Genomic DNA, 19,383 nt, shown 5'->3' with positions numbered 1-19,383 from the left:
TCAGATGTCTCAGCACATCTAAAAGGTTCTTTTAGTAAAACACGTCTGCAGAATATGTTGGTGTTATGCCATGCAGATATAGATCAGGGCAGAGTGGAAATACCACCTCACTATGCTAAATTTTACGGAAGACTATATTTATGTAAAACGTGTTGTAAAGGTGCATTAGGCACTCTGACGACGCAGATTCACCGTGGCACATGGTTTGCGGGTAGTATATGCACCCCGGATTCAAAATAGCAGTGGTATATCTGACATGTCTCCATAGCGGCCATGTGGTCTATAATTGCCTGTGGAATTGATCGAGTGCTTGTTTTCTTTTGTGCCATGTATATCGCGATAGGCACCGCTTCCCGCATCGCAGCCCGAGTCTTCCAGACAGTAGAAGGGATGTGCACAGGGGCTTTGAACATCACCGGAATCACTTATTGTAGACAGGGCGCGCAAGTCGAATGGTCTCCTCATTACACGTTTCGTCTTGCGCGTTACAACGCCCTGAACAGAATTAGCATTATCCTGAATTGTCGATGATCCCCATTCTTTAACAGAAACGAGTTGATTGAGCAAAAGTTTAACTTTTGGTCCCACTGATAAACGGTCTTGATCTTCGTTGTGCGACTGAAATGGGTCCAAAATGTCACCCAATAATTGCAACAAGTTAGAATCTAGACGGTAAACCCTGTCACGAGGCGAAAATTCACGCCTCGGCCTATAGATGCATTTGTACGAATGCCGTGCTGTATCTTTGCTTGAATAAGGGCGCAGAACCAGCTCGTAATTTAACCAGTCTATAGCATCGTCTATATTCTCCATCGGCGCGTCTGATTCCATCGGTGAGGCGGGATGCGTTACAAAAGACGATGGCTGCTGTGTTAAATCATTCAATGATTGACGCAAATCCTGAAATGGGAGATGCACGTTCTCCTCCGTCGTTACAATAGGTACGTGACCATCGCCACTTTCACACAAATCGGGCATGGCACCATCTGGGCCATCTTCCTGAGTGAGTGCACTGCCAACGGACACCTCGCTTCCCTGCAGCTCATTTATCGATTCCGATCCATCGCTTCCGAACATTTCTTGAGGTAGTGGCACGTTTTCTGCATCGAGGTAACTCCACGCATCAGTTACCCCGTGCAACTTTTTCACAGCATTGGTGCTGGTTTTGAAATTCGTCCACATCACTATAGCACGCCTAAACTGGTCAAGCGATTGTTTGTCATCTGTTACACCTCTGGAATTGAACCTCTGCATGTTGGTGGAAGCAGCATTATCGTCACCTTTCGCCAAATTAGCAGGCTGCTTAATGCTAGTCAGCTGCTTCCTAACTTGATGGGCCTCTGATACTGCATCTCCAGATTGTGCGCTAGTTGCGGAGCGAATGCTCTCCGGATTGTAGGGAATCAGTTGACCAAGGGTATCCCATTCCAGCGCTACACGATTAAACGGGCCATAACTGATCTCAGGAATGGTCAGCAATCGGTCTTCTAGCCTCTCGTCGCAGACATTCGTAGCACCGCCACGTTTAGGCGTAGTAACAGCAACTTCCTGTTCATCCCGGCTTTGACAAGCACCCATAACTAAAAATCATGGGACTGTAGACAGTGTGCAACCACCAAGCTTATGGCGCATTCGCTGCGTAACTAAGCAAGAAGCGCAAAACCCGAAAATCAATTGTAGAACCAAGTGCCGAATTCTGCAAATGGACTCCCGTAAAACGCAATGTGTAATCAAACAATTCAACAAATGAACGCGTTGCCAGAGATGGGTAGTGGCGAATAACCTCACCTGCTTCAAAACCCATACATCTCATATAGATCTAATCTAGCTACATCAAGCAGAAGACATGTGCGTATAGTGTGTGTACACCATCTCCCTTTCCACCGCATCCCGGCGTGTAACGATATACAAGCGTTTGGTCGACATAACTCATTCACTACCACCATATGTGGGCGCAAATTATCGATTATTATGTCAGTTTTAGCTGTGTTGCAGCTGCGCGCGAGGCAGGCTTCGCTCACAGGGCGAGTAACGTGGTTTTTCGGCGCTACAATTTTTGTGCCTAACCGAGTTTCCACTGCCCTCAAACGGCGCATAACTTCGTGTATAGGCTGCCCCGAAACAACACCTGTAACACCGACACGTGCCCTGCTTTCTATGGCCTATCACAAATTGGATTTCGAATCACGAAATCTACAAGAGGCTGCCGTAATGGGGCCACGCGATGCAAGCCAATAACGCATCCCGCAACATTGACCTCTACTTCTGTGTCTGATAGAGATATTGCCATCCGATGTTGAAAAGCTTGCCATCCGGTAACGCTGCAAATTTCAGCGTATCGCCCGATTACTTGCGCCACCAGTACCCAGAAAGCGATAACGGCACATTCGTGGTGAGCAAAAGCACGAAACCACGGTGAACAATCTTGTGCACAACATTCGAACATGTTGGCCGAATACCATGTTGAGCTGAACGTTCTCAAGACGCCTGTTGCAAGACACGCATCGCCTCCTGTATTTTGTCCTTCAGCTGCTGCTCATTATCCAGCAAGGCCATGAGCTCCTGGTTGTCCATCTCCAGCATCATTCCGGTGATTTTTCCAGCCAAATCAGGATTTTCACGAGCAACAATGGGGAACAAACGCTCACCAATCATTTGTTTGTGCATGGCCGCGCCATCAATGGCAGGCTGTGATGGTGGTGGCGAGGAAGGAGCGCCATTCGGCATCTCCGTGCGGTTGCGAGCTTGAGCTGTGAATTTAAATCCGCTCAATGGCACCTGCTTCACTGTAGCACGACGTCCCTGTGGCAGCGCGTGGGGAGAAGCCGCTCCTCGGCCGTGGACGATGGGGACTGGCGCCATCATACGCATCCCACGCGGGGCAACAGTCATTGGTTGTGCAGGCATCGTAGGACGAAATCCTACCTGGTTGTAGTACACATGTGGAGGCATGTCCGGCGGGTATAGCGGCATATAACTAGGGCGGTCTCCATACTGCATCAACTCGTTCTGTCTACTGCGTTGTTGCAAACGGCTGGCACGTTGCTCTCGCTTCTCGGCGAGACCAACGTATAGAGGCTTGTTCTTCACAAGCTTCAAATGCATGCCCGCAACGGCTTTGGTGGCCTCGTCGGGGCGAGAGAAGCAAACAAAACCAAACCCACGACTTACGCCATTAGGGTCACGCATAACCTTCGAAGAAGTCACGGTTCCGTATTGTTTGAAAAGGTCACGAAGAGCAGCGTCATCGATGGCGTCATCAAGGTTTTTAAGGTAAAGGTTGACACCCAAAAACTTGTTACGATGGTCCTGAGCACTCGAATCGTACTGGGCCTTCAGCATGGCGTAACGCCTCGCCTTGCCCATGTGCTGGCAAACCAAAAGAGGCTCTTCCGCACCTTCGAGCTTTACACCATTCTCAGATTCCATGGCAGCCTTTGCCATGGACGTTTCAGAGTAATTGACAAAGGCAAAACGCCGGCCCTTGTCATCGGTCTTTAAAAGCATGCTAGTGATTTCACCATACTTGCTGAAGGTCTCGCGCAAATCGTCCTCCGTCCATGTATCAGGGAAATTGCGCACGTATAAGTTTGTGAATGCATCACTCTGGGTTGCCTCGCGTTCGTATCGGTGCACAAACGGGGCGACACTAACTTGGCTGTTGCCTATAAGCATGCCATTCACCTTTTCTATGGCTTCCTTTGCGCTCTCCTCAGTCGTGTAATGCACGAATCCATAACCCTTGGAATTGCCGAGAGCGTCCATGGCCACTTTGCAAGACAGAATAGTGCCGAAATGACTGAACGTGTCATACAGTGCCTTGGTGTCAATGGCTTTGTCGAGGTTCTTCACGAAGATATTACCTGTACCGCTTTTACGCAAACTGGGGTCTCTGTCGCTCCACATGATACGAGCAGGGTGACCCTTAATGTCGATATAATTTAAACACTCGAGCGCAGTTTCTGCGTCCTGTACGTTGTAGTAATTCACGTAAGCATAACCCAAACTCTTACGCGTAACGCTGTCACGGCAGACACGTATGGAAGCCACAGGTCCTACTCCATTGAAAACTTCGTACAACATCGCCTCCGTAACCTCGGGGAGAAGATCGCCCACGTATAGACTAGCAGAAGTGAACGAACTGCGACCGCTTGGACCCTGAAAGACGCCCACAGGCATCACGCCACTGATCGGCCTAGGGGCCACCGCAATGGGTTTCGTGGAAGCCATCCTACCCTAAAAGCGGCGCGATAAACCTGCGAATCGGAAGGTTAAAAAACAAACCACTTAGCAGCGGTCCAAATAATGGACCTGTGCAAAGAAAAAACTCAGATTGGTACAAATCCTCCGAATGATGGAAGAGCGTAATATGGAAGATCCCAAAACGGATACTGCACCACTAGAAGAACAGCTGCACAGAAATGACGCGATACGGTTTGTTGCAATCGAAGCGAACCACAGATTTCACGAACTATGGCATCTGTATTGCAATTTTTGCCCACTTAGTGACGCGCTGTTTGCGGGGCGGAAGGCCGTTTGATCAGTTGTAAAAAGGAAGGCTCACTACACCGGAGGCAACCCGATCGCGCCACAGGGTCCACCGAACGCGCGACTATATACTCGACAATTCTCGCACGTAACCTCTAAATTTTCGCGCTCCGGACTATCTTGTTTCTGCCTCTGTAGCGCCAGGTGATTATACGGAGGTGCGATATTGGGGGTGGGGAAAATGTCGGGCAGCAATCTCACAGATGTGCACGACGCCGTTAACATACGTGCCGAACTAGGTGCCAAACTAAGACATAACACACAGGGCACTAAATATCACGCGCGCCTGGAGGTGTAAAATGCCGGTTGGAATCTGGCTCTTGAGCGTGGCGACGTGCGGCGCGTAACGCCTTATGGCATAGTCCTTCCATCGAACCGCCCCTTAATCATGTGAGTTAAGCCAATGTGTAATGAGATTTTTAAATATTTCGTCAGGATTAGCTGCAGGCCGAATAAGGTTGACAATCTGGAGTATTGCTTGCGCAACCTTGTTGCTTTGGATGCAACCCCTGTGAGCCTGCAGAGTTGCGAGGCCACTACGTGAGTTCAAAATCTAAATTCTAAACGGCACTCAGCTTGCTTGACATCTCTAGGGACAACGCTCAACTCTTAATTAATCGCATTTTTTCACTCCCAAGGATCGCCACTCCGGATGGTGTGTTCGCCTCGCTGCCAAAGGAAGATGTGATCACCATGCCACGTATGTACCCGCTGCCAAAACCCAAACCGAAAACAAGGTGGCAGCTATTTGCGGGTTTGTTGTAATAAGTTTTGATGCATATAACAACGCGCAGAGGCACGCGGTATAAGGAAGCACAAACGCTCTCGCATGGTGTTCGACAAGACGGTTAACGATTGGGTTCCGAGATGGGGATATAAGTCCATAAAAAAGGGGGTGGCAGCAAACCCTCCAATTGTAGAAGTCGGAGACTCGGATTGTTAGTTTTACCACTACACAACCATCGAAATATTTATTGCAGACGCCCAGAGTGTTGACCCATTCGAAGAAGCAAAAAGGAGCAAGAACGTACAAAAAACGCGGCAGAAGCTTAGAGAGTTGCGAAACAAGGCTGAAGCTAATGCGCTCAGTAAAACACAGAGCGCACTGCAACGGGCAAAGTTGTCTACGCGCAGCTATGGTGAATTCGACAAAAAGACCGAAAATGTCGGTGCAAAGCCTCGAATAAAACGCAAAGTTGCTACTGTGTCACTCGTTGAGGAGAAGAAAAGCTACTTGGCAAGCATCAAGAAACTTAACATTGGCAAATGAGCTGCCGGCACATAATAATCTGGGATGCTGCCTTCTATCGCATTGCAATTAAGCACCGTCTCTCTAAACGAGTATTGTCCTCAGTATAACTGTCTTCTTGCTTATGGCGGTATATTGTATTAGTGTGTGGTAGTGTGGCCGCCGTCGTGCGTCTGCTCTCGCGCCTTCCACCGGACGCTGCAATTTGTAAAAGGATCTAGCTAATAAAATCAGCTATGGGTACACACATCAAATTTAGATTGTGTCGCACGGCGATAGCTTCTGTTGGATGTATGTTCAACGCTTCGTTTACCTCACGGCTTTACACCACCGTAAGGACGTTAGGGCGTGCCTACGAGAACCCTCGATTTATAACTTCTAATGTGTTCTATTGCAACAAACAGTTCAGGCAGTTTAGTTCAAAGGGCTCCGAATCACCTAAGGAGTCGCAGTTCGAAAATGAGGAACCTAGTCAAACCGAACAAACAAGTCACGAAAACACGGCAGATGAGGATTCACCTGTCAATCTAGAGGAGGTAAGAGATGAAACATTGTCTATCATTTGCGCAGCAGGTGGAAGAACTTCAAAGTAAGCTAGAGGAAGTAACTGGGAAACTGAAGGAGTTGCAGCTCAAGTACCGCATAAGTCTAGATAACTGCGAACAAATCGAAAAAATTGCAGCGAAGAAACTTAACAATGCGAAACTATATGCCATAACCCACTTCGCTAAGGATATGCTGGATGTGGCAGATGCATTCGAACTAGCCTTCAAGTCGCTGGGAACTCAAAAGGAGACAGGATTGAACGCCGAATTCATTGAAGGAATCAGACTCACTGAACAACAGCTGCACAAGACATTCGAAAAACACGGGATCAAACGCTTCGAAAGTCTAGAGCAAAAGTTCAACCCAGAGGTGCACGAAGCCGTATTCGAGATTCCGGATAAAAGTGTCGACAGGAATACAATCCTGCAAGTTGTGTTCAACGGGTACATGATAAATGATCGCGTTCTAAGGGCTGCCAAAGTCGGAGTGTCACGTAAGTAATTGGCCTATACGTTTGTTACGTCGACATCACACTGGCACACGTTTATTGGTTGCCGTATAACTGCGTTATAAGCGTGCAAGGTTTTCCATGTAGAATTCGTGGTCAAGTGGTTCTACAATTGTATCGTTCAATTAAAGTGACGTTGCCTGTAGCGATCGCTGAACCTCTCTAAGGTGTTTTGCGACGTCTCGCTGCCATCCAGTGGAAAACAAATGTCAAACAAGCATGTCAAACTTCTTCGGATAGCTCATTTCGTGGGGCTTACCATCGTTGAACGACTCCGTGTAATCGCTACCTGTGCAGATGAGGCGCCGCTGTTTGGCATACAGCCAAGGATCGACGCCTATACGATCCACTTCATCAACTGCGTGCTCTGTGAGGATAGTTACTTTCGCTCCCGGGTACACAACATTTAAAAGGTATGAAAGATACGCTTTTATGCCGTATTTTTCTTTCAATGGTCCGCAGTACTTAAATGCAAAATGACCGCCCTTAGCGCCAACGAGTTCCAACACGCCACAGCCTTGATCATTAAACGTTCTGTAAACATCCTTTATCTTTTCAAACTCATCAATGTCAATATCAACACGTCCACACGCGCTCTCTACTGGCGTGTAAACGTCCTGGGTGCGACCTAAACCTTCCTCGGGGTAAAATGGTAGCAAACCTGAAAAAGGCGCGAACATTCTGCAAAAATTATCGCCCGATAATATTTATTCACATACTGATTCTGCGCAAGACGATTGGCATATTCGTAGGTCAATGAGAGATTCACCTTAGTGGGACCCCTTTCGAAAGCCTGATTTACTTTGTGGCGATTCCGGCGACCAGGGCCATCATTGACGATCGGATAACACCATATCATGCGAAGGTTAGATATTCGACGGTTACTACCAACGAGTGATGGAAGGAAAACGACGCTCGGTACACGCTGGTCACGCAAAAGCGACCTGTCAATCGAAGTCAATGAGTTGGGATTCCAGGCGCAGTATCGAAAAGCAGTTACCGTAACCCACAATGACAAAGTTGTAATGTAAATTATAAATGGGTTACACCTCTTTCGCATTAGATAAAAAGACATATAACGACTCGCTATAAAGAGTGCGATGGGATGGGGTATTACAGCTAACAAAACGCCCCAAAACACACCAACCGTAGGATGTACATGATATGTAAAATCGCACAGGTGTACGTCTATACTAAACGTAACCGCTTCTCTCCGCGAAAGTGACGTAGAGAGAAACGGGACAAGGCAAGAGGCAACACTGGCCAACAAATCCCAAATTACGAACAGACCGCCATAATTATTTCAAATTTAAGTCGAAGTAGTAGAATAATCCGTCTCCAATATGAAGCTCGTACGCTTCCTCATTAAACTCGCCAACGAATCCGTTACCGTGGAGCTCAAGAACGGAACTGTGCTTACAGGTACCGTGATGGGCGTGGACATCTCGATGAATACACATCTCAAAAATGTAAAAATTGTTAACAAGGACAGTGGATCGGGGACTGAGCCAAACTTTGTTTTGCTGGATCATCTAACAGTGAGGGGAAATAACATCAGATATTTCATCCTTTCCGACAGCCTTCCACTGGACACGCTACTTATTGACGACGCGCCAAAGCAGAAACCAAGCAGAGTTCGTCCAGTAATAGGACGAGGGCGAGGCCGCGGTCGCGGTGGGACGGGACGGATGAGGGGACGATACACTGGCGGACGAAGATGATTCGTTCTTGTTAGACATGCCGATAAAACGAAAACTGGTACTTAATTGTATAACCATATCGCCAATGCTAAATGTGCGAAAATGTTGATGCGAAGAATATCCGCGCACGCGTTCCGTAGGGGTGTGTAGCCTTCCAATGTCGGAGGCGCGCCACAAAGCCACCGTAGCATATCTCTGTATGAACAGTCAGGGACATTTTGTTTCGCTAATTATGGTGGCCGTTCTCAAGTAGCCATAGGGTTTGTGAGGACACCGTCTAAGCGTGCCGTAGAGCCCACGATTTGTCGAACATTTAAATATAATCTGCCGTGAGGCAACAAAGGTAAAATTGTTACGAATCCTATGATTTAATTGGTGTGTAATATGAGGTCAGATAGATTGGCCAGTTTCGTAGCAACCGGCATACACCGCAGCTACGCCGCCCTGCGCGGCCTTCCGCGCTCGTACCATCGCAATTCGCAACCAGCACATGCTTATACGGCAACGCATGGCAGCAGAAGATTTAACTCTGATTCATTTGTGCAATCAGTTATAAACCAGGTCAAGCGTGACCTGGAGAAAGACGAGAAACTACAGGAAGCCATAAAATCACTGGAAAAATCCAAAATCACACAGAAAGTGAACCGTTTTGGGGAAATTCTAAATAGATCTAAGGATATATGTGGACATTACGTAAGCAGAGTTTCTGAAACTAGCAGCAAATCGAGAGCAATTCAGCTCGCCATAACCTCAGGTAGGTAATAGAAGCCACGTATCAACAACATGCAGCGAAAAATGTTGTTTGTGGTATTAACAAAGTGGCGGAGATGATCCACGATGAAGAAAGGGAGGTAAAGGAACTACGGGCCAAGTGGAAACAAAGGGTTGTCAACCAAAGGTGGGTAACGCACCACAGCCAACGATTATACCGCATGACACCAACTTAAACTGCAGCAGACAAAAAATGGACATAAACAACGCTCAAGAAGGATCGTTAGGGTTGCATGATGGTCGAAAACCAGATGATACAACAACAAATCGCATAGAGGATGCACTTGTATTGTCTAAGGAGTCTGCATGGGAACGCTTTGGGAGCCGCCTCCGCGACATGCCTTTCCTCGCAAATTTCTTTGGTGAGTTGTCGTAAATGTGATTATAAGCTAGTAGAAAATCCGTTGTTTGAGCAGCTATTCGGAAAGTCAACTTTAGCTACAGCCATCAGAGATATGAAGCAACTAGACCCTTGCTTTAGCATTCCAGAACTCATGGAACTCGTGGAGCATGTCGTTGCACCGCATATAGTTCAATGCTACCTCACTGGCGATGTTGAGTCTCTTAAAATGGTATGTTATTATCGGTTAACCATGAATCTCACAGCATTGTGGAGATGTTGCCTTCAACGTGCTAAGCGCCTCCATACGGGAGAGATCACTTCAAAAACTGGAACTTGATCATAACATCCTTATATTGAAGGATGTGGAACTTAAGGGTAACTCTTCTTTCGTTTAGTTCGAATAACTGCAGGTGGCATTACCATGCCTGGCAGTGACCCGTGGTTCATTTTCAATTTCACTACACAACAAATCAACTGTCTTCGAGATTATCATGGAAACGTAGTTGCAGGTAGATTTTAATACCTTTCAAAATACATTGGTGAAATAGGTGAAGTTGACGATATTAGGGAAGTTGTGTATTCAATGGCGCTGTCGAGGCACCCAGACTTGTCGCAAGACGCTCTAGAATATCCATACATGGTGCGTGCCTTCTATGTGCAATTAAAATATACACGTAGGTGCACGAAATGGCGATCGTTGGCAACAGGCCGTGCTGGTAGCTACTGCGTAGCTGGAACGCTAGCATTCCTACAAACAATTGTAATGCAGGCAAATGCCACATACTTATTTTGTTGCTCATATTCCATCTGACGCTCGAATTGTTGTCTAGGAGTTGGAGTCATACGCCGATTAACAGCCACAGAGACAACCTCAATGATACCTGCAGTACATCATGTGCAAGAATATTTTTATGATGTATTACAAAACGCTCAATCTCATCGGGGTATCTGACATTACATTCGCGCATAATTGTTATGCTATGTTACAACTATAGCTTGAACAGAACTCTTTCTATTGAACAGTGCATAACTCACTCAGCAACAATCCCCCAATCACCGCGTTGCGCGCTGCGTGGCCCATGCCACCTCGCAATGCCAACGTGCCACCAGTTGCAAATCCACTTGCAATAGCGTTCCAATGATCTTCTTTACCACGCATGTACTGGAAGGTGCAATCGTAGGTAGAGAAAGTACCTCCCCAAACGGCGAAGTTACCACCAAGAACCGGAGAGCGAACTCGAGCGCTGTAAAAGGCATTATGGAATATGACGCCTCTCGGTGAATTACGAGCTCCTTTCACGAAGTGCCAAAGAAAACCACCTACACATCCCATACCAAAGGCACCTCCCATATCTTCCACAATGCGATCGGGGCACGGTTCACGAGAAACATCTCGACCTTCCATGCTTGACATAGTATATTAGGATTGGTAGTCGATGGTGAATAGATAGTTACCTGGTGGCATACGATAGTTTCCCACAATACGATTCACGCTTGAGGTACACTACGACGACGCTACACGAGCTCAGGTTTGCCGAGTTGTCCCAGAGAATGTTATAACTCGACTTCAAAGTCTTTTTTCATTCCAGTAGAGTAATAGGTTTTACGATTGTCGACGACAACGCGATTTGTTACGAAATGAAAATATGTCTATGTTTGCAATGGCTGGAGAGTCAACTTTGTTCACAATTTTTCGTGTATAGACACTTTTTTGCCATACAGTGAATAAAATCGTGACTTCTTGTTGATGTGTACGCCATTGCAGGGATGTCTGACTCAAATTCTGAGGACGCTGTCGCAGAGCCGAGATCCAAACTCATTGAATGGATTGATCAGTATACTTCTAACGATTCGGAGACCAGATGCTGCGATCTTAGAAACCACATTTTGGTGGCAGTAGTGAATTCGAAACATTTGGCATTTGTCCAGATAGTGGTACGCACTTACGATCATGTATGTTTTTACATCAATACAACCAACGTACATCAGGAAAACGACCCTGTGCGCAAAAGGAACATCTGTCGTCTGTTATATGATGTTATTTCGCGTACGGAAAACCTGTTTTCAGCAGAATGCCTCGTGCCATTCCTACAGAAATGTTTGACGGTAACAGTATGCACAAACTTTGCGATACTGGCGATTCGCGCCTTATTAGAGCGTCATATCAAAATCGAAGGTGGCACCATACATGTTCTGAATATTCTGCAGCCGTTATATGACGCACTAGTGGCGCAAAATATAGCATCAATGGCGCAGCAGCCTCGCATGGATTTTTTATGGATAACTCATTTCATGCTGCAATTACATAGGTCTAAAAATCTCAACCTTCGGCAGAACTTTGTAGCGAGTTTTTGCAGCGCCGTGTTGGGGGAAAAGGATCCGAGAAATTTGTTGGTACTCTTCGATCTTGTTGCGAAATTGTGCGAAGACGATCTGGCTGATCACGATGTGGACCTTCTGGCTAAACTCTGCACACCATACTACCCAATACAGTTTCAACCTCCTAAAAACGATCGAATAGGCATCACACCATTGGAACTAAAGCAGAGGCTCTTGCGAGTGTTCAAGGCATGCAGCAAATTCGGGCCGCACGCAATGGAAGTTTTGTTCGATTGTCTATACTCCGGCTACGCTACGGAGGATGATCACGCCGTTATATTGGGTGATACGTTATGGTTCATCAAAGAGTGTGCGCCTATATACGGGGTGCCATGTTACTCATATAACCTTGAATCCTTCATAGACGTTCTTGTGTCGGAATTTTTTACGGACGCAGCTTCCCGTAAAAACGGTAATGACGAATGTCTTGACGATACACCCGGAGGAATAATTGTGGACGGTGTTCTAAGTGACTTGGAAAGCTCCGTTTTCTCGGTTACGGAGGCAAATAAATTAGGCATGCTATATTATGAAGGTTGGAAATATGTATCCAATCAATTAAAAATATTCGGTGATATTGTAAAGGTATATATGGACGTTGTAGATGTCTATATGTGTAAAGAGGTTGTAATTAAGTTGTTACGCACCTTGAAAAATAATTTCACTGCTGACAACAGTAAAATTGCTGATGCGAATGGCTATGCCGCATACTTTTTGGATATACTCTGTGGTATGCCGAAGTACCACGATCTTCTGCTTGAATATGTTTTCGTGCCTTTGTGCAATGATATAATTGTGATGTTCGCCCAATTCAAAAAAGGGTTGGACTCGGAGGATTCTTTATGCAAGCAATTGGCACTCATGCTCCCTGTTGTTACAAACACGCTATTTGCAAAGCTTGTGTCGTATTGTGTTCAACCTATTCCGACAATTTATGCCAAACAAATCGTTGTTGGTGCCTTGTGTTCTCTACAGTTGAACGATAATACAATATGCAGTCGAGGTTTAAAGCTTCTAACATTGGCCATTTCGTCTTCTACGTGTCCTGTTTTGGAACACGTATTAATACACTGCTTAAAAGAGTCACAACTGTTTAGTAAGAAGCGCGTTTGTCGTGACGGAATGGATATCCGACTTTATGCGGATGCGTTGCTAGCAATGTTGAAATCCCATTATGTGCACTGCGATCCTATAGTAGAGCAGATTAGATTGATGATGGATTGCCTAGTGGTCAGCAGTGATATTGAAGATTGCATACTTGCATACTTTAGCAACGATGTCGATCTTTCACATGAAATGGCCGAAATATGCGCAATAGTCTTAAATAAAAGCACTGATAAGGCTCTGGTTAAACAAATATTTGCCGCATATTGCAAATGCTTTATACACGTCTGCGAAAATCCGGAGTCGAAGATAGGGCATGCTACATTTGTCTTTTCTCTCGCAATTACGGCGAACAGAAAGACGCTCTGTGCGTTATTGAACGAAGAGTTCTCATTCAATCAGTTATTAGGATACTATAAAGTGTTATCCGAAAAGGCGGAAGACAGGAAAATGTCACAAAGTGTTTTGAAGTTGGCTACTTTCATAATACCCCAGTATATGTCCATGACATTGGATCACCCAAGTGCAGATATCGCACGGCAACTTTGTGAAGACGGATTGATATTTCTGCTGCCATTATTGTTCAATCATATATCCAATGAAATTGTAGCTGTCATAATAGAGCATGCTAAACGTGATCAAATCAAAATTATGGAATTGGAATCCATAGGCTGGTTGCTGAAATGTTGGGTTAAGCAAGATTGTAATAAAAGCGAGGCGTTAAATTTTTCTTTTGAATCATCGGGGGATTATTTCGATAATCAGAACCGCATGGAAGTTTCAAGAAGTGCCATAAATCTGGAAGAAATCTCTAATAGCAGGTTCAGCAGTTTATTGTCAGAGGGGTTGCCGTCAATCATCCTTTCATACCTATTGGAAGACGCATCGTACCAAACTTTGGTGTCACGTGATATGAAGTCGCACATGCTATCTCTTCCGCCAAGCGTAATCAGTGCAACTGTCGCACGAATGTATCCCTTCCAAGTGGAAAATATGTCAGCAACACTGGAGTACCTTGGATACAACCCCGCAACCTTCATTGGTCCTTCAATCACATATTCAGATGTGTTCTTCGTTGATGGCACAGAGGTAGAACTAGTGCCTCCCCTCACTCGGATGCAGCACAAAATTTTGATGGCTAACTTCCGCAACTCACGCACACCAGATGCAAGTGTCGCAAAATATCTTATTAACGTTTTGAGCGAATCGAAAGATAACCTGGCCTATGCCGTTGCAATCACTTCGGTTGCTTTGAGGTTAGAACACTCCGAATTGTTGTACGACAACGCCGAGATCATGCAGTTTGTAATGCAGCAATATGTGTCACAATGGCCCAAGTTGGATGCAGTTAAAAATAAGAGGGCGGCTGTCCAAAGAGCAGCGGTTGTTGACGACAGCATCCAAACAAATTTACATAGTCCTTATGAAAAGTGGCTACAACGCGAATTCTTGTTCCTGTCCCAATGTTTACTGTTAAAGGTAATTTGCCTGTTGGAGCAATCCAGCAGCAGTGGTTCAGAAGTTAGACATAGCTTCGATTACTTATGGTCGCAAAAAAGTAGAGAAGCTGTAAATCTTGCTAATAGGTGTGAATTCGAACCGTCGTATAGTCAGTGGGAACAACTGACAGAAGTAGCCGCATCGGTGGCCCTTGAATCTAGTCTTCCGGTATGCCGCGTATTTGGAATACTGTTAGTGCATTGTATAGTCAAGGCCGCGCCGAAGACAATATCAGCGAGCAATTGTAGATCGGTATGTTACATTAGATGCCTCATGAGCAAAATGTGTAGGTTATGAAGCGTATGTCCGAGTGTTTGGGCGATGGGTGTCAGAGAGCACGAGCAGTGGCTATAAAATGCCGACATAACTGGTTGCAGAAATAATCACCTAATTTACAATGTATAAACATCCGCATAAGACTGTATTTTTGTTACGTTGCAAGACGCTCTTCGCTTCAAAAGGTGTAGGAACGACGTCCCTTTTTAATATGACACAGATGACGAAGGAGTCGTAGACATGCTATGTGAGCAGCCTACTGAACGACATGCGTTTGTATCTTATCTCAAAAGGTGGGACGAGTATTTAAGGGTTTCCCGATATTCCGTGGAGCTGTCTGCACGGAAGTTAAACCCGGTAGAGCTCCAACTGCAAGCTATTTGCGATATATTGCATCACCAGAGAAAGCGTTATCATGACAGAATAATGCATCAACGTCTTTTCCCAATGCAACCACCTTTAGTTGCGGCTCTTGGTGTAGAACTTGCATCAGAGATGGAAGGGCTTATTTCTCGACACGAAAATTATGGCGTTGAACGAAAGGGATGGTTCCATACAGCTGTTTGGTCTCGAAATCGTACGATGAGGCAAGCAGAAAACTTTCAGACCTTCGAGCGGGAAGCTTTCCAAACCCTCTCGCGGCACTGGGAAAGGCAAGGCTACGTACGGCCAGAAGAAACTGTCAGTGATTCGTGTGATGCCGCCATTAATAATTGCTCAATTCGTAATAGAAGTGAAACGGTCCCGTATCTAATAAGTTGGGAGGAGCAAGATGCATCAATAGGGGACTCGTCGCAGATTAACGCAAGAGAGGGCAACCAACAAGGCTTAAAGCGGAATCACACGCTATCTCTCGCCGCCTTAGATCGCATATCTAGTCATCTTAAAACTTACGGTGTGTTTGCTACTGCTATATTTCTGAGAGTTGGTTCAGGTGTTGCCGTATTACGCAATGCTGTCGACAAGCAAGACGTATGGGCCATACGTCGCATGCTTCACTTGAATGGGTCAATGGCGCGTGAATCTGCGTATAAAATTGTGGAATATGACCCAAATGTGCTTGTTTTAAAGCACACGCGTGGTGAGCGAATGTTATACGTACCATCAGCAACATATAGGCCGAATTCACTGCTTGCTGCAGGGGACATCTTTTGATCGCCAATTGGTTGCATTACAGCAATTTTGGATGCCCATCATATACTACACGCTTGGAAGGCATTTCTATGTATCAAACATTAATTTGATTTCTTCAGGTTGGTACATGATATCTATGCCACAGGTAAATCAGATCCCATGAGCTACGTGGAACCTTGGCATCGAAAAAATCGTCACTTCGGGATATGCATTCTCCTATCATTGGATGATATTAATGAAAAAACGGGGCGTATGCAATTTCTACCCGGTACGCATAGGAGCGGATCGGAGATAAATCCATATAGTACCGGTTTGTGGACCAATCAGGACGCAATCACTATCATCTAGGCAAGGCTGCAGTGGACCTTAATATAGGGGATGTGCTAATATTCGATTCTAGACTGTTACATCGTAATACAAGTGAGTGTGTCGCAACAACGTGGCAATCTTCATATAACTTCAGTTAACGACAGTGCCAGGTGCCAGTCGTGCCTTCTATACACTTATGACTACACATCTACACCTCCTCCTGGTCAAGGTGTGAATATATGTGTCACGGACGTAAAAATCACAGTTATGCAGGGGTTGCTCAGTTTGTGTTGGATAACTTGCGAGGCATCATCGTCGATGTGCTGTCCAACACACAGACATAATTTCGGGGATATGTAGCGTACCGTATTTTAAACTCATAAAATGAGAGTGTATTTTATGTGTCTCTTAGTGAGTTGCTGGCAAATTGCATATTGCGTGGATGGTACGCAACGCATCGGACCGGGGAAGTTCAGATTCGACGACGAAATAGCGTACATAGCAGATGAAGATACCTTGAAAACAATGTAGTTGGTAGTGTCTAACATGAAACATAGGACTCAGAAACAGTGGGCAGATAGCGGAAGTGGGCATGAAGAAGCTGGCACGAATATCGGAGACGCACAAAATTTCACCTGACATTGAAGCCAATAAACACGCAGTTATTGATGGAAATGACATGCACGATCCAACTTCGGTAAAGGTTGAGCCTGTAGCAATAGGGGAACCTACGCAATCCGTTGGATATACAGTAGAATCGTATCCTAATCCTTTCACCGACCCACATTTATGCGTGCACACGGCAAAGTAAGCGTTGGCATTGATGAATTTACGGGTCTTAATCAGAGGAACTAGCACCTTTCTCTGCGATCCCGATGGAATTTTGAGCGATTGTCAACAAGTGGAAGCCAATGAAATTCTAAGCAATGCAAACAGCGGGACTGTTAGTTTAGAGGAAATAAAAACAATTGGTTGCAGGTTTTAGCTATATTAGCTCGTAAAATACTGACGTCAGAGGGTGAAACAGCGGGGGGCGACATCTTTGCAAGTCACCTTTTAAGGTTTGATCACATATACGAAATGCATTCACATTCAGCAAATGGTGCACAATGGAGAAAGAGTGTCTGATTATGCTATATGTTGAGGTGATTTGCAACCAAACAAACTTGCGTAATGCGAGTATAGGACCTCGGCGAGTTAAACATTGTTACGAATGTTCGAGAATTTGTTATACCGAAAGTCTGAAAATATCCAGCCGATTTTGACTCAAATGCAGGACGTAATTGCAACGATTAAAAAACCGTTTCTAGATGATCGTTCAAACGTGTTCGGAGCTCTCAAAGTGGCAATATCCGTAGTGGAAGGACACATGGCACGTGATGGGGAGTGTAGGTTACTCTCCGAGCGATATCATGATATTCAGCCAATTTCTTCATTTATTTATTTATAGGAGCTATTTTCCTCGTTGTGTGTATCTATGCTTCGCGTCGAAAAATTAAGACGTACTAGATGCTACCGGTGGACTACTTCTGTATTTCTTAATATTTTTACGCATTACAAAACATAGTTTATTCTACAAAATGCTGGCGAAGTTTGCGAGGGTAGCACCCAAATTTGGGCGTGGATTCACTTCCGCGGCGAAGGTTTCGTCGAAGGAAATGAACATGTGCACGGCCATAAATGATGCGCTACATATCGCTATGGCCGAGGACTCAACGTACGTAATTGCCTATGAAGTATTTGTGGGTTGTTAGTGGTCTTATATCTGTAGACCTTTCGAAATGGACGCCATAGAGTACTGTCAGTCGCTGAAACGTCTAGCTGTATTGCAGACGATAAGGCTTGTCATTGTTAGCGTGGTAAATGTATGATATGTATTAGTTGTGTGAATGTCTGCTAATTCCCGTCATATTGTTGTAGAACTACTGTATTCGGTGAAGACGTAGCTTTCGGCGGCGTCTTCAGATGCTCGGTTGGTTTACTGGAGCGCTTTGGCGGCGATCGCGTGTTCAACACCCCTATTTGTGAGCAGGTGGGAATTGTGGTTATTGCTACTCATATTTCTTGCAGGGTATTGTGGGATTCGGTATAGGCATGGCAGCCCTTGGATCTAGGGCGATCGCAGAAATACAATTTGCCGATTACATTTTTCCAGCTTTCGACCAAATTGTCAATGAGGCTGCTAAATTCAGGTACAGATCAGGTGGTAGTTGGGATGTTGGAAAACTTACCATACGCTCAACCTGGGGAGCAGTGGGTCATGGTGGGTTGTATCATTCTCAATCTCCGGAGTCACAATTTGCGCATGCTGCTGGGCTAAAGATTGTTGTGCCAAGAGGTGCGTATCAAGCAAAAGGGCTATTGTTAAAGTCTATAAGGGATAACAATCCCGTAATATTCTTCGAACCCAAAGCACTCTACAGAGCGGCAGTTGGAGACGTCCCACTGGGAGACTATGAACTGGAGTTATCTAAAGCTGACGTTGTGAGAGAGGGGAGCGATGTGACAATGGTGGGATATGGAAGCTCCGTTGGCCTGATGCTCAAAGCTGCCGACATAGCCAAAGAGCAATTAGGGATCGAGGTGGAAGTAATAGACCTACAAACCGTATTACCGTGGGACGTGGACACTCTAGATAAGTCGGTATCAAAGACTGGAAGATTGATTATCACTCATGAGGCTCCGAAGACCCTGGGTATGGGATCTGAAATCGCATCAACCATGGCGGAGAGGCACTTTTTCAAGCTGGAAGCCCCAATAGAGAGAGTATGCGGGTACGACACGCCATTCCCCCTTGCTTTCGAGAAGTTTTACCTTCCCGATCAATTCAAATTATTGGACGCTGTAAAGCGTGTTTGTCAAGTATAACAAACGGTTACATGAACGTAAGTAGTGATAACCGTGCCACTTTGTAAACGGCAATGGGCGGAACCAACAGTGAACTCATCTCAACATGATATACTGCAGTTATTAGCATTCGGTCTATGCCCCAACATTAGATGGATAGGGACCCCAC

General features: G+C 45.5%; 14 protein-coding genes across 14 annotated transcripts; 9 read left to right on the top strand and 5 right to left on the bottom strand.

Annotated features, from left to right (window-relative positions):
- Window positions 1-231: 231 nt before the first annotated feature.
- On the bottom strand, window positions 232-1,578 carry BBBOND_0105690 (hypothetical protein, conserved; the record flags this gene model as incomplete). Its single annotated transcript, XM_012910992.1, has 1 exon — window positions 232-1,578. The coding sequence occupies one exon, from the start codon at window positions 1,576-1,578 to the stop codon at window positions 232-234; it is 1,347 nt and encodes a 448-aa protein (XP_012766446.1).
- A 900-nt stretch (window positions 1,579-2,478) lies between these two features.
- Window positions 2,479-4,179, bottom strand: BBBOND_0105680 (polyadenylate binding protein, putative; the record flags this gene model as incomplete). The annotated part of the gene is made up of 1 exon (XM_012910991.1): window positions 2,479-4,179. The coding sequence occupies one exon, from the start codon at window positions 4,177-4,179 to the stop codon at window positions 2,479-2,481; it is 1,701 nt and encodes a 566-aa protein (XP_012766445.1).
- A 384-nt stretch (window positions 4,180-4,563) lies between these two features.
- Window positions 4,564-4,773, bottom strand: BBBOND_0105670 (hypothetical protein; the record flags this gene model as incomplete). The annotated part of the gene is made up of 1 exon (XM_012910990.1): window positions 4,564-4,773. One exon carries the CDS (start codon window positions 4,771-4,773, stop codon window positions 4,564-4,566), a length of 210 nt encoding a protein of 69 aa, XP_012766444.1.
- A 178-nt stretch (window positions 4,774-4,951) lies between these two features.
- BBBOND_0105660 (regulator of ribosome biosynthesis, putative) lies at window positions 4,952-5,818 on the top strand (the record flags this gene model as incomplete). The annotated part of the gene is made up of 4 exons (XM_012910989.1): window positions 4,952-5,088; window positions 5,124-5,302; window positions 5,343-5,486; window positions 5,529-5,818. 4 exons carry the CDS (start codon window positions 4,952-4,954, stop codon window positions 5,816-5,818), a joined length of 750 nt encoding a protein of 249 aa, XP_012766443.1.
- Window positions 5,819-6,033: 215 nt separating this feature from the next.
- BBBOND_0105650 (co-chaperone GrpE, putative) lies at window positions 6,034-6,844 on the top strand (the record flags this gene model as incomplete). Its single annotated transcript, XM_012910988.1, has 2 exons — window positions 6,034-6,333; window positions 6,368-6,844. 2 exons carry the CDS (start codon window positions 6,034-6,036, stop codon window positions 6,842-6,844), a joined length of 777 nt encoding a protein of 258 aa, XP_012766442.1.
- A 216-nt stretch (window positions 6,845-7,060) lies between these two features.
- BBBOND_0105640 (hypothetical protein, conserved) lies at window positions 7,061-7,926 on the bottom strand (the record flags this gene model as incomplete). The annotated part of the gene is made up of 2 exons (XM_012910987.1): window positions 7,061-7,532; window positions 7,571-7,926. The coding sequence occupies 2 exons, from the start codon at window positions 7,924-7,926 to the stop codon at window positions 7,061-7,063; spliced, it is 828 nt and encodes a 275-aa protein (XP_012766441.1).
- A 268-nt stretch (window positions 7,927-8,194) lies between these two features.
- BBBOND_0105630 (small nuclear ribonucleoprotein Sm subunit, putative) lies at window positions 8,195-8,572 on the top strand (the record flags this gene model as incomplete). Its single annotated transcript, XM_012910986.1, has 1 exon — window positions 8,195-8,572. One exon carries the CDS (start codon window positions 8,195-8,197, stop codon window positions 8,570-8,572), a length of 378 nt encoding a protein of 125 aa, XP_012766440.1.
- A 363-nt stretch (window positions 8,573-8,935) lies between these two features.
- On the top strand, window positions 8,936-10,385 carry BBBOND_0105620 (mitochondrial inner membrane translocase subunit TIM44, putative; the record flags this gene model as incomplete). The annotated part of the gene is made up of 8 exons (XM_012910985.1): window positions 8,936-9,305; window positions 9,341-9,449; window positions 9,509-9,684; window positions 9,719-9,894; window positions 9,929-10,040; window positions 10,076-10,174; window positions 10,214-10,305; window positions 10,344-10,385. The coding sequence occupies 8 exons, from the start codon at window positions 8,936-8,938 to the stop codon at window positions 10,383-10,385; spliced, it is 1,176 nt and encodes a 391-aa protein (XP_012766439.1).
- Window positions 10,386-11,079, bottom strand: BBBOND_0105610 (mitochondrial import inner membrane translocase subunit Tim17, putative; the record flags this gene model as incomplete). The annotated part of the gene is made up of 2 exons (XM_012910984.1): window positions 10,386-10,546; window positions 10,701-11,079. The coding sequence occupies 2 exons, from the start codon at window positions 11,077-11,079 to the stop codon at window positions 10,386-10,388; spliced, it is 540 nt and encodes a 179-aa protein (XP_012766438.1).
- A 353-nt stretch (window positions 11,080-11,432) lies between these two features.
- BBBOND_0105600 (hypothetical protein, conserved) lies at window positions 11,433-15,031 on the top strand (the record flags this gene model as incomplete). Its single annotated transcript, XM_012910983.1, has 2 exons — window positions 11,433-14,900; window positions 14,939-15,031. 2 exons carry the CDS (start codon window positions 11,433-11,435, stop codon window positions 15,029-15,031), a joined length of 3,561 nt encoding a protein of 1,186 aa, XP_012766437.1.
- A 133-nt stretch (window positions 15,032-15,164) lies between these two features.
- On the top strand, window positions 15,165-16,727 carry BBBOND_0105590 (hypothetical protein; the record flags this gene model as incomplete). Its single annotated transcript, XM_012910982.1, has 5 exons — window positions 15,165-16,005; window positions 16,043-16,177; window positions 16,213-16,368; window positions 16,407-16,484; window positions 16,522-16,727. 5 exons carry the CDS (start codon window positions 15,165-15,167, stop codon window positions 16,725-16,727), a joined length of 1,416 nt encoding a protein of 471 aa, XP_012766436.1.
- A 24-nt stretch (window positions 16,728-16,751) lies between these two features.
- Window positions 16,752-17,352, top strand: BBBOND_0105580 (membrane protein, putative; the record flags this gene model as incomplete). The annotated part of the gene is made up of 3 exons (XM_012910981.1): window positions 16,752-16,894; window positions 16,932-17,174; window positions 17,214-17,352. 3 exons carry the CDS (start codon window positions 16,752-16,754, stop codon window positions 17,350-17,352), a joined length of 525 nt encoding a protein of 174 aa, XP_012766435.1.
- Window positions 17,353-17,580: 228 nt separating this feature from the next.
- BBBOND_0105570 (hypothetical protein) lies at window positions 17,581-17,817 on the top strand (the record flags this gene model as incomplete). Its single annotated transcript, XM_012910980.1, has 1 exon — window positions 17,581-17,817. The coding sequence occupies one exon, from the start codon at window positions 17,581-17,583 to the stop codon at window positions 17,815-17,817; it is 237 nt and encodes a 78-aa protein (XP_012766434.1).
- Window positions 17,818-17,947: 130 nt separating this feature from the next.
- BBBOND_0105560 (branched-chain alpha-keto acid dehydrogenase E1 component beta subunit, putative) lies at window positions 17,948-19,235 on the top strand (the record flags this gene model as incomplete). Its single annotated transcript, XM_012910979.1, has 3 exons — window positions 17,948-18,084; window positions 18,288-18,399; window positions 18,438-19,235. The coding sequence occupies 3 exons, from the start codon at window positions 17,948-17,950 to the stop codon at window positions 19,233-19,235; spliced, it is 1,047 nt and encodes a 348-aa protein (XP_012766433.1).
- Between the last annotated feature and the right edge of the window lie 148 nt (window positions 19,236-19,383).

The sequence above is a fragment of the Babesia bigemina genome (assembly GCF_000981445.1).
Source record: "Babesia bigemina genome assembly Bbig001, chromosome : I".
NCBI classification, from domain to species: domain Eukaryota; phylum Apicomplexa; class Aconoidasida; order Piroplasmida; family Babesiidae; genus Babesia; species Babesia bigemina.
The sequence above is the reverse complement of the archived record's forward strand: the minus strand, read 5'-3'. Positions and strand labels throughout refer to the sequence as shown.